Source organism: Ammospiza nelsoni, chromosome 2, assembly GCF_027579445.1.
Source record: "Ammospiza nelsoni isolate bAmmNel1 chromosome 2, bAmmNel1.pri, whole genome shotgun sequence".
Taxonomy (NCBI): Eukaryota; Metazoa; Chordata; class Aves; order Passeriformes; family Passerellidae; genus Ammospiza; species Ammospiza nelsoni.
In genome coordinates, this window is record NC_080634.1 from 88,564,722 (window position 1) to 88,576,726 (window position 12,005).

Sequence of the window (12,005 nt, forward strand, 5' to 3'; positions counted from 1 at the left end):
CTCCTAAGGCTGAAGATTAAAAGAAATCTCTAGGAATTCTGGACCCATAAAAAAGAAGCACAAATGAGTATTTTAAGAAGAAATTCCTTTTAAGCAATTAAGTGCAAAATTGTGTTTGTCCCCAATCAAAGATAATTTCCAGCCACAAGGATACATCTTATCAATGAATCACATGAAGCCTTACAAAGAACTTTGTCCTGGAGAGTGGATCTCAGAGAACTTCATAATGAAAGGCATAAGTAGAGATGGTTATTTTACTATCAGCAGTTCAAATCATTTGGCCTGTTCTTTCCTCTTAATCATATGAAATAACTGATCTTCAAGACAATGCAAAACACTTGAAGTAGGACATCTTCCTTTATTCACACCTGATGAAGGACTGATTCCCATCAGCACCTTGCTTCCAGCAAAGGCAGCCATGAAATGATACATAGCAAAGAATAAGAACAAGAACAAGACAAGAACATACAACAACCCCTCCTGCTATCATCCATACTCCAACTACTTTCAGTTCAGGTTACTTCCTGAGACAGATGTGATTTTGTGTATTTAACATTCCACAGTAGTCTCATCTTCAAGGTACCTCATTAGCATCCCCTTGAGCCTATCTAAACTTTCAACAAGAAAAGAAGATTCTAGTTTATGAGATCTGTGGAGTTTTATAAGCCAGTGAACATGGCTGTATCTAAGGTGTAACTGCTTACATCAACAATATTGATGACAAATGCATGTAGAATGTTTTGATGAATCTTTCTTTTAAAAAAGCTTCAGAATCTGTTGTAGAACAGACTGAAGTTGCAGATTGTCAGTGAAATAAGTTTTAAAATTTTCTCTGTTTTTGCAAAATGCTGTACTTCAATTCTCTAAAGCACTTTTTTGAAGTGCTGGCAAGGCTGCACATCACATTTGTCTGAACAGACATCATAATTCTCAACAAACAAAAAAAAGAGCCAGAGCAGCAGTGAACTTTCTGAACTTCTTGATTGATTTTTATGAGTGAGTGTGTGCACAGCAAAGCAGCATAATACATTAGCTAGCAGTCAAAATGAGAGGTTAGAAAGTTCTGATGAACAGCTAGCCAAATGTCCTACAAAACCAAGATTTTTTCTTTTAAGAATCGACCGTTTCATACTGTTAAATCCTGACTTCATACCTTCAAGGATGACAGAAGGTAGACTGTTTGTAAAAATGTAAGAAAAACCATGGCATTTAAGGCCAAAAGTTGATTTACTGTCCTAAGTGGCGGATGCATAGAAAAGCAGTTGCAATCATAGAATCTCTCAAGCTAAAAAGGACCCAAAAGGATCGTCAAGACCAACACCCAGTTCCTCAAATGACCATCTAAAACTAAACTATATGACTAAAGGCATCATCCAAATGCTTCTTGAGCTCTGACAACCATGGCACCATGACCACTTCCACTGGCAGCCTATTCCCATGACTGACACTCAGTGAAGAATCTTTTCCTGGTGTCCATTCTGAACTTGCCCTGATGCAGCTTCACACCATTTCCATGTGTCCTTCACTGGTCACCAGAGAAAGGACATCAGCATCTCCTCTCCACTGACCACCTCACGGAAGCTGCAGACTGTGATGAAGTCACCTCTCAGTCTTTTCTTCAAAGTTTAACAAAGAGACCTCACCTCCTCCAAAGTTCTCCCCTTGAGGACTTTCACCATTGTGGAAATTTATCTAGACTAGATTATCTGGATTATCCAGATCTCAATTCTCAAATGAAATCTACTAGAAGCAAGACTTACATTATTCAAGAACACCCTGAGGAACAAGCACGCTAACCTGCATAGTGTGGTCATTTCACTGCTTACTAATTACAATTTTGTTTGATCTTGTATCATCCCATAGCACAAGAGTGGGATAATTTTACCACGTATTTCATATAATGGCAAGCAATAAAAAATTACAGCCTTCAGAAAAGGCAAACTACACTTTTATTTGCCCTGAAATAGTAAAAGTACACATAAGTATCATTACCTACATACAAGGCATAAAATTTTCATAGGAAAAACAGCCACTAATGTGGCATTTGACCTATTTTGGGATATATATGCAGTGAAGACAAAGCCCTAAGGAATAAACGTGCAGCAGTGGCTTCCAGTGGTTGCAGTAGTGTGTGTATATAAACAAAGCCTGTGGAAAAGGGTAGTATCATCTTTTAGAGTTCAACAAATGCAGCTGAAAAATATTTATATTCAGAAATACTGTGTCCTCTTTTGAATCTGAAGTAGTGAGTTCAAGTTAAATACAGGGAACATGAGACCAAGTAGCAAGGCAAGAAACAGGAATGAGAATACTGTCATAACATAACCAGCTAATGTTACATAAGCAAAATGCAGCCTGTGTCCTATATGAGCTAATGACTTCATCTCTCCCTTAAATTCCCCCCTCCACCACATAGGCAAGACATTTCTTTCTGTCTTCAGTCATTTCTATGATTAACCCAATGCCGTTCAGGAGAGGGTTTCATAATGCAAAAGCCTTTGGCAGCAGTAGCAGGATTACAAGTATACTCTTGTAGCACTCCACTCTTGTTTCTCCCTACCCTTGTGCCCTGCCTGTCAGATCCTCAATCATGAGAGCAAATATCCATATGGATTGTGCTGTGAACCACAACAGCATGTCAAAGAACAAGCCAAGTTTTTAAGAAGGCCAGCCAGAGCAAAAAGCATCGCATTAGAATGCAAGACCAGACATTCAGATGCAAGTTATGCTAGTGCCATACAGCCACTACTAGTTGTGTGGAGTCTGAAAGAAAGCAGCACATATTGCCTTGCAGCATGGGAAATCATTTGTTCTCCTTGGGGAAGCCATTGTTGAAATGGTCTGGACAGTTTGCCTTCCAGAAGATAGGCAGTTGCTGTATCTTGTACAGAAAGTACCTTTCTACAATTTGTGCTCTTTATTTGGAGGAGAGAAGGAATTTTTAGGTCAAGGCAGACCACTGCAGCAAAACTTGATAGTGTTGTCCAAAAATTCAGTGCCAATTCAGTCCACCATACAAGTATGAAATCACCTGCTGCAATGCTTCTGAAATAAGATTTTTACTGTTACTTCCCACCTCACAAATACCCTAGATGTCACCAGAGAGATCAGACATCTCTGCTATCAATAGTGATGTTCTCTCATCAGAAGCATCAGGTATTTATTGTGGCCCAGGTACACCTCAGCAAGTATCTCAGAGAAGCATTTCAGTCATACAAGTCTAGGGCTTGGGGAAAGAGCAAAATCCTGGATTTTATCTTGGTGCTGAGATAGCAAATTTGTCTCAGGTACATTCAAGGTTTCCAACTTGTCAAGGATCTTTTCTTAGATCTAAAAAATATTTTTATCACTGGTTTAATTCCTTATAGAAAATTTGCTAGTCACTGACATGAAAAGAGAAGCATAAAATCCTATGTTGGTGCCCAGTATCAGCAGTACACACTTCTGAATACCAAAGCTTAGGTGACAAAGGAGAAGGACTGCAAAAACAGCATAAATATCTCAAATTCTGACTGACAGGTCAAGCTACCTTTTCAGATACAAGAGCTGGCAGTGTATCAGGAAGGTGTGTTCATCCTTATCAACTTTGAGTGAGATGTCCAAAACAAAGATTTTCATCTGTGTAGGCCTTTAATATTATTTGGTGTAGATAATGTATCTTGACATCACAGCTTTGATTTTTTAAAAATTCATATACATTACACAAACACACATATTGATGTATACACTAAGATCTATCAGATTCTCTCCAACTCCAGATGCACTGTCAGATCTTTCAGGGACTGAGAATACACTCTCCAGGGCAGTTCCAAGAAGGGGCAGCTCACAAACAATTAGCAGAAAGCATGAACATTTCTGTAGCTGGGGTGATGCTAATACATCCAGGTTGAGAGCAAGACAGACAAAACACTCTTTTGTTTTTTCATCTAGAGAGCTGCTGATCAGAGAGCTATAATTCAGGCCCAGAGCAAGAAGAAGTGAAAATACAGCCTTGTGGAGAAGGCTTACATATTGCATTGCAGTGTCAATACCTACAAAACAGGTTCAGCAAGATTTGACCCAGTCCTTCATCTGCTAAGGCTTTGTTCATATCCATGCACAGGATGGTTCCTTGCTGGGTGCTTGTGTCACACTGACCTAACCAGGACAAAAATTTTTCCCAAGAAATAATAAATAAGATTCTCCACAGAAGGAGCACAGAGAAAACACTACTCAAGATCAACATCTCTTAATTTAGCAGCCACTGTTTACATAAAGAGATAACAATGATAGTAAAAGATAATCAAGATATGCAAATTTTTCCAGCTTGAGTGAACTGTGCATACATGGAACAAGAAAGTAAGATTTAGATAAGGAATATGTAAGAAAGTAAAACTTGTGGCCTAATGCTCCAAGAACAAAAGGCTGGTCAATTACTACCTAGTCAGATGTAATCAGCAGCACACAGAAATAGCAAAAGGCTTTTGCATACCTGTAGTGGCTTCCAATTCTTCCTGAAATGATTTGTCCTTCTGATATTTTTGGTCAAATCAAGGGCTTATAGTCTTTCCAGCATGCACTGATTACTGTTTGTACAAAAGACTGTGCTAAGTGCAGTCTCTGATTAATGAAGTGGACTGACAGTCATTTCTGATATATTTAGAACAAGTCTAAGGTGCATTTTCTTCATTATAAATGACATCTCACAGCAAAAAAAGAAATAACATTTTGTTTAGATACTAGGAAAGTATTCTAATTTCTCTCTTATTCAGTTGTGAGTGTATATATATGTCTGTTGTTCCACTATGCTAATTTATAGTACTTCAAAACCATGTTTCCCGTGTTAATTGCAAACCCTAATGAATAAAAATACTAGACAACAATTTTAACTCAGAGTTCACAATTTCTTAAACCTAGAGTCTATGGCTTATTCTGAAAACAAGTTCTTGGACAAAGCAGGTTAATGAGATTTAAATAATTTGTTTTCAACTCATATGAACTAGGAACTAGCTACAGAGTGAGGGGGAACAAAAACATTTTGAAGTACTAAGGAATAATGAATCATACCTATTTATTAGTCATCCTAATGAATACCTGCAAATTATTCTGCCATAAAGTGATTTTAACAAATTGGAGAACACAGACATATGTCAGTAACTAGGACAATTGAATAGTTTACTGTCAAGCAATTCTAGTAATTATTTAAATTGGTGATTAGCTGTCACATCAGCTGAGATATTTCAGAGTTTCTTGAACTTCCAGTACGGAAATTTACTGTGGACAATTTTATTACTGAGAAATATCCATACAGTAAATGAATGTGCAGATCTCTTTATTTAGCAACCATAATGCATCTCTATTTACTAGCTCCTCTGTTTACACTGTTGATGCTGTTTGCAGAAGGCCATTAGCCTTCTAATTTGTTTTCCAGCAAAAAATGAAATTACAAGAAATGAGTGAGATTGAACTACTAAAAAACAGCAGTATTAGAAGAGTTTTGTAGTGTGCTTAGCACAGAGATTACAGCCCACAACTATGGCTCCCAGAATGCTTCTTAACCACGGTAAATTTGATTTCTCAAATAAAGATAGCAAGAAAAATACTAAAATCCTTTTGAAATGCTATTTTTCCTATAATTTTCTTCTAAAACCACTTTTATAGCCTTGTGCTCCTTTTTTTGTTGTTGCTACAAGCTATAGACAAGGCACAGATAGTAATTTTAAGCTTATTAGCAAAATTACATAACCTCACCCTATGACCATTCCTTGCTGTACTTAAACTGCACATATGTTTCAGCAGAGGCCATACCTTTTTTTAGAAACTTTTGGCATAATTTTTAAAATAAGCATAGTTGGTCAAAGCTCTAATGTATTTTTAAATAAGCCTTTACTATTGTACATGTTAATGACAGCAATAGTGTAATGCATTTCAGACTGGGATATGCCACAGATAAGAGGGGACAGACAAGGCTATTTTAAAAGACACAGCCGTCCTTTTTATCTAAGGAGAAACAGAAGTCTACCAGAGGAGTAGGCCTTCCTTCAAACAGCCACAGAAAATGCTTATTAAACCTACAGTTTTCCTCTTGCAGAAGGAAACTGAAATATACAGAATAGCTCAGAAAAAGCACAGCATAATTCAGGATGAAGTATTTAATGCACCATATTAATCATGTAGAGAGTTCCCTGTAGCAACTGCAAAGCAAACTGTAAGATATTGAGCTTAAGAAAATAAAAGCATTGTCCAAGAATAAAGAAGGAAAGATAATAAATTAGATGGAGTAAAGAAAAAGAAATGCAAATCTAGTAAGTGGTTACAAGAGAACAAAAATATAAACTTTGGTTCTTCAGATGTTCCCATACATTCCTGACTAGCAGTGCCCAGCACAGGTGCCTGAATAAGCACACAGAACTGCTCTCAAAGTGCAATAAAGAAGTAAAACACAGGGGGTAACCGCTGTGTAACCACACAACTCTCCATAGGCACAGGAGCAGCAGCTCCCCTGTTGAAATGTTCCATTCACTGGTGGTCACCTCTGTAGAAACACTCCCAAGGTGAGAGTGTTCCACAGCACCTCAAAGGAAGAAAGTTTCCAGCTACGGAAAACCCAGGTACAGCAATATGCCTTGTCTAAGGCAACACAAGATGGGGCATTGGGGACACTTCACTCCTATTCCAAATTTTGCAGAAGACAGAGAATCCAATGATAACAGACAGACCTCATAGTTCAGACTTCCTTAAGCAAAACAAAAGAAACTTCAGTTTTAAACCTTGAAAATAAGCCACATTCACAGGCAATAAAATTTCTCCAACTAATACAGTGAAGAAAAACACAGCATTCCAGTAATTCAGAAAGGATTCTGTTCCCTGATACTCTCAACCAAGAAATGTTTTGAAAGCATTTTTTTTCCCAGAAAAACTGTATCTGTCCAGACAGATAGTTTTTGACTGGCTATCAAGAAAAAGAAAACAGAGCAATTTGCATTAGAAAATACTGAGAAACAATTCTCAGATAAAAGCAAAATGTTTACAAACTTTTCAATGAAAGTTTTAAAATATGTTGATAACAGAAGTATTAAAATGACTGATTTTCTACTGATTCATCCCTGAATGGACACCAGCTCACTAAATTAAAACCATTTCCAGTTATAATTGGGGATTTGAATTTTCATCTGTGGGACTTATAAAACACTGTTTCAGCAGAGCACTGCAGTTAGATGGATGAAGGTCAAACATAAATTTCCCACTGTCCAAGTCAGACTTCTGAGAAAAGCATAGAGAACAAAATAGGTACATGCAATTCCCAGCATCTAACAGAATTATTTCTGAAAGTACTCTATCATTTTCCTAAATTTGATTTCCACTAAATCAGAGCCAAAGTGAACAAACAGTCCAACTGAACACTGAATTAATCCATTAGAAAGGTCTGGGATTCAAACATCCACATTGTCCAGAAAATTAATTCAATAACAATCTGTGCCTCACATCTCCAACTGCAGCACTCGTTTGACAGAGGACTAAGCAGCAGCACAAAGAAAATGGAAGGAATTCTCCCCTACAACAGAGTTCCTTAGCCATTATTCTTATGTTGAAGGAATAACACCTCTTTGCCAATAAATATAAACTTCAGATTTGCAAAATAATCACTTCACTGAATCCATGTCCACCATTCCCCTGATAACAGAAAAATCTGGGCTCTTCAGGATTGTATCTCAGAAACCCAAGACTGGCACTTTCCTTTTCTTGGAAGGAAAGTGTCATCTGTCTGCATCTTGAAGAAAAAGCAGATCCTCATCAGTTCCTGAAAGGAGTGTTACTTGTGATTAAAGGCAGGTTAGAAATTGTATTAAAAAATGTAAGCGATTTTACCTCTCCTATAAAGACAACCATAACACAATCCAATTTTTCTTCAGGGGACAGCTTATCAATAAGGGAGTGGAGAGTTTCTGTAAGGTAAGACTTGACTTTTCTTTTCACTGTAGGTATTCCCATTACAATGGAAACTGAAATCAAACAAACCAGAAAGGTACTTTCAGTGATTGCATACACAAGATAGAAAAAAAAAAATCTTGCAATAAGGCATTGCTTAATAAATGCAAAGGTTTAAAAGGTGGAGATTGCAGTAATTAAAAATAGTTTAAAATATGCCACCCAGCATCAGCAGCATGACTAACAGTTAACACCAGTTCTCAGAACAAACACAGAAGACAAAAAACCCCAATCCTAGACATGCCAGACTATTGTGTAGGTGTGATGGGCTGATCCTGACTGGACACCAGGTACCCACCAAAGCTGTTCTATTGCTCACCTCATCAGCTGGACAGGGAGGAGAAAATGCAACAAAAGGCTCATGGGTAGAAATAAGGGCAGGGAGACACCCCTCCTCACTGTCACAGTCAAAGCAGACTTGAGGAAGTAATTTATTACTGAGAAAATGAACAGAGGGTAATGACAAATAAACCCAAATCTAAAAACATCTTTTCCTCACCCTTCCCTTCTTCCTGGGCTCAATTTCACACCTGATTTCTCTACCTCCTCCCTCCCAGGAGCACAGGGCCATGGGGAATGGAGGCTGGAATTCAGTTCATCACACATGACCTCCACCACTTTCTTCTTCTCTGTAGAAGGACTCCTCAGACTCTTCCCCTGATCCAGCATGGGGTCTCTACTATGGCAGATGGTCCTCCATGAACATCTCCATCCAATCTAAGTTCTTTCCCCAGGCTGCATAAACTTCATAAACTTCATAAACTGCTCCAGCATGGTTCCTTCCATGGGCTGCAGCCCTTCAGGAACAGGCGCCTCCACTGTGGGTCCTCCACAGGGTTACAAGTCCTGCCAGTAAGCCTGCTCCAGCATGGGCTCCTCTCTCCATGGACCCACAGGTCCTGCCAAGGAGCCTGTTCCTGTGTGGGCTTCCCAGGGGCTCACAGCCTCCTTTGAGCATCCTCCTGCTGTGACATGGGGTCCTCCAGAGGCTGCAGGTGGATCTCTGCTCCATGGGCTGCAGGGACACAGCTGCCTCTCCATGCTCTTCACCACAGGCTGCAGGGAACTCTGCCCTGCAGCACCTTCTCCCCTCCTTCTGCACTGACCTTGCATGTTCTCACTCCTCTCACCAGCTGCAATTGCCCTTGAGCAGTTTTTCCCCCCTCTTCAATCTGTTATTCCAGTGGTGCTGGTCTGGCTATTGGTTCCACTGGAGACAGGGAAATCTGCTGGCCTCTCTTAGAGAAGTACCCCTGTATCCTCCCTGTTACCAAAATGTTGTCACACAAACCCCAGTGCAATGGGAAATTACCAACAACCACGGTATTATTCAGACAAGGTGCACCAAGACCGATTAAACTCCCTAACTGAAGTTTTAAAATAAAACTGGTATAACCATTCTTCAAAACTCAAGTATTTAACTTCTCAGAAGTTATCTTTTAAAATAATACTGCTGAAAGCCTCTATTACTTTCCTTGCACCTGGTCTTGGTTCTTCTAAATAAACAAGTCCAGGACAACAGAACTGCATGGAAGTTGCTCAACAAAGTTCCTTTTCTCTGATAAAAGCACCACAAATACAAAGCAATACATCCCTAGCTAGAAAGTTATTAACATCATCTTTCAGCAAGCCATTTGAGTCCTGTGTTGCTTAACTTTTCCATAGTTTTCCTTCTGCACTGTACCTAGGGCTGGTTGCTGGTTACCTGCTGGGAACATTGCAGATAGCAGCAGGAATGCAGTGAAAGGATAAAGCAGACTTCATCAAGTCCTAAAACTCTGAATTTCCTCCCTCTGTTTACTTAAATAAATCTGATTCCAATTCCTATTTTTCAATTCCAAATTTCTACCATATATTCCCTGGGGACATAATACAGACTTCACTTAAAACAATAATGAATTATTAGATTTTTCCTCCCTGAACAGCAACATTGAAATAAAAGGTATTTATAGTCAGAAAAATAAACCTGTGGCCTGAGCCCACACATCTGTCATACAGGCATACCTTCTGTAAAAAGAAGGAGCAGTCAAATTCACTGAAGTAATGAAAAAATACAAGCCAGGATTAACTACAACACTGTCCAGATTTTATTGATGCAATTATATCTGGTTATATTACCTCTCTCAACTTTTAATTTATATATTGAAATATACTGTTCAGAACAAGAGAAACATCAATGCTAAAATAATTACAACCATGCATGGTTGCCCTACAAATCTGAAAAGCCATATTCTGTACTGCTTGAGCTTTGTTTCCCTTTAGCTACAAAAAAATTCATCCAAACTAAATGCTTCTTAATGTGTGCCTTAACATGGCATGGGGTGTGACTGAGATTATGCAGAAAAGAGCAAAGCTGAAACCAAGCTCCTTTCATCTCAGATTCAGTGTGAATTTAAAGGATTTCAATATCACACAAGTTAAATGAGATGTCCTTCATCTACCAAGAAATGCAGTAAATTCTTTTCCTAAAACTAGAAGGTCCTCCAGATATAAAACATGAAATAACCACCATATCAGCATACCTCCTGTCCTTCCAAGGCCAACCTGCACAGAAGGTTGAAGGCTTCCTTCATTTTTCAACAAATGAGGCAAATGGTAATAGATATTTGGCACTTGAAGAGATTTTTTACTTGTTAGCTCTTTTAACAGCTTCAGCGTCTCATCTGCAAACATACATGAAATCAGAAATGCAGAAAAGAAATTACATGAAATTTTAAGCAATAGTAAACAGTATAAAATCCCAAACTTGGTCCTAACTGAAAGCCAGAATAAATTATGCACTTTTCTGAGTCATCATATTTTGTCTGCAAAGAAGTCTTTTCTTATTTTGATTTTTTAATAAAAAATAGCCAAGACTATTTTGCACCTATCATCTTGTTACAGATAAAGTTAATATTTATTTGATCACATAAGATTTAGTGTGAATTTACAGAAGTAAATAATGCTCCATTTATTTGGGGGGTTGGTAATTTTGTTGGGTTTTTTCCCCAATTAATCAAATGGGAGGCTTATTTCCCAAAATAATTTTTCATTTTTGCTTACAGAAGTCATCACCATCCAGCAAACACTACTGCAAATAACTTTTCAGAGCTATGAATACATATTGGAATATACTGCACATAGAAATACAAAATAAAATAGCATTAAACATAGAGTTGATATTTTGAGTATTCCTGCAAAAAAAAAAAAGATTAACACAAACTTAATTTAGTCCATTAGCACAGTATTATCCTATTAGATTCCATTAGAATCATTCTTGCTCTTTCTACTGCAACTGCCTTTCAGTATGTCCAGGTGGCTCTCAAAGTTGCAAATAACAGTTTTTAAAATTACCCTGCTGGGTGTGTTGATTTTCTTGCATCAAGTGTGAAAACAACTAATTTCAAATGGAAAATATGATAGCATATGGATCTTCAAAAACTTATGGGCTTTATAATATCAAGTTAAGCAAAAAACTGTAGTCAAGGTTTCTTGAGATAAAATTGAGAAGCAAGAAAAAGAAAGCCATAAGTGTAATTCCTCTCAGAGTCTTAGCACAGCTTCTACAAAGATAGATGGGATTTGTTGTGGATTTTGGTTCTGTATGTTTGGGGATTTTTAAAGCATTTATTTTTAGGTGAAACTAAATTCCTAACCACGTCAAACCTCACAAAAAGCTTTGTAAATAGATGCCATAAGTAGGTATGTCTATCTTGATAGACTCCAATACAGGAACATTTTACTTTTCCTGCTAACATTTCTTTAACTTCAACTGCAAAACCTGGACTAAATTCTGTCCAAGTATGACAGCTCTTGTCTGAATGAATAAGGATCTACACAAAACAATCTGGAATTCTTTCAGCTTCAAAGAGAGCAAAGAGTATTATGTATACTTAAGTGTATTAAGCTTAATAAAAACCTATCTAATCCTATGTTCTGAGCACAAAAGCTCAGTAATTCAGATGGCTTCCCATTATGGCTCTGCATGAAAAAAGTGCATGTCCATCCCAGCTGGGATCCAGACATGGTAGAATGTTAAATGAATTAGTACTTTCAGC

At 37.9% G+C, this 12,005-nt stretch overlaps 1 protein-coding gene across 2 annotated transcripts in view; it reads right to left on the reverse strand.

Annotated features, from left to right (window-relative positions):
- The window catches only part of MGAT4A (alpha-1,3-mannosyl-glycoprotein 4-beta-N-acetylglucosaminyltransferase A), a 72,289-nt gene that overhangs the window by 31,364 nt on the left and 28,920 nt on the right, over nucleotides 1–12,005 (reverse strand). For both annotated transcript variants that reach the window (XM_059466084.1, XM_059466085.1), the window contains exons 4-5: nucleotides 10,491–10,631; nucleotides 7,849–7,982 (exon numbers count right to left, since the gene is read on the reverse strand). In XM_059466084.1, the coding sequence (XP_059322067.1) occupies nucleotides 7,849–7,982; nucleotides 10,491–10,631 (275 nt within the window). The remainder of the gene's footprint in view (nucleotides 1–7,848; nucleotides 7,983–10,490; nucleotides 10,632–12,005) is intronic.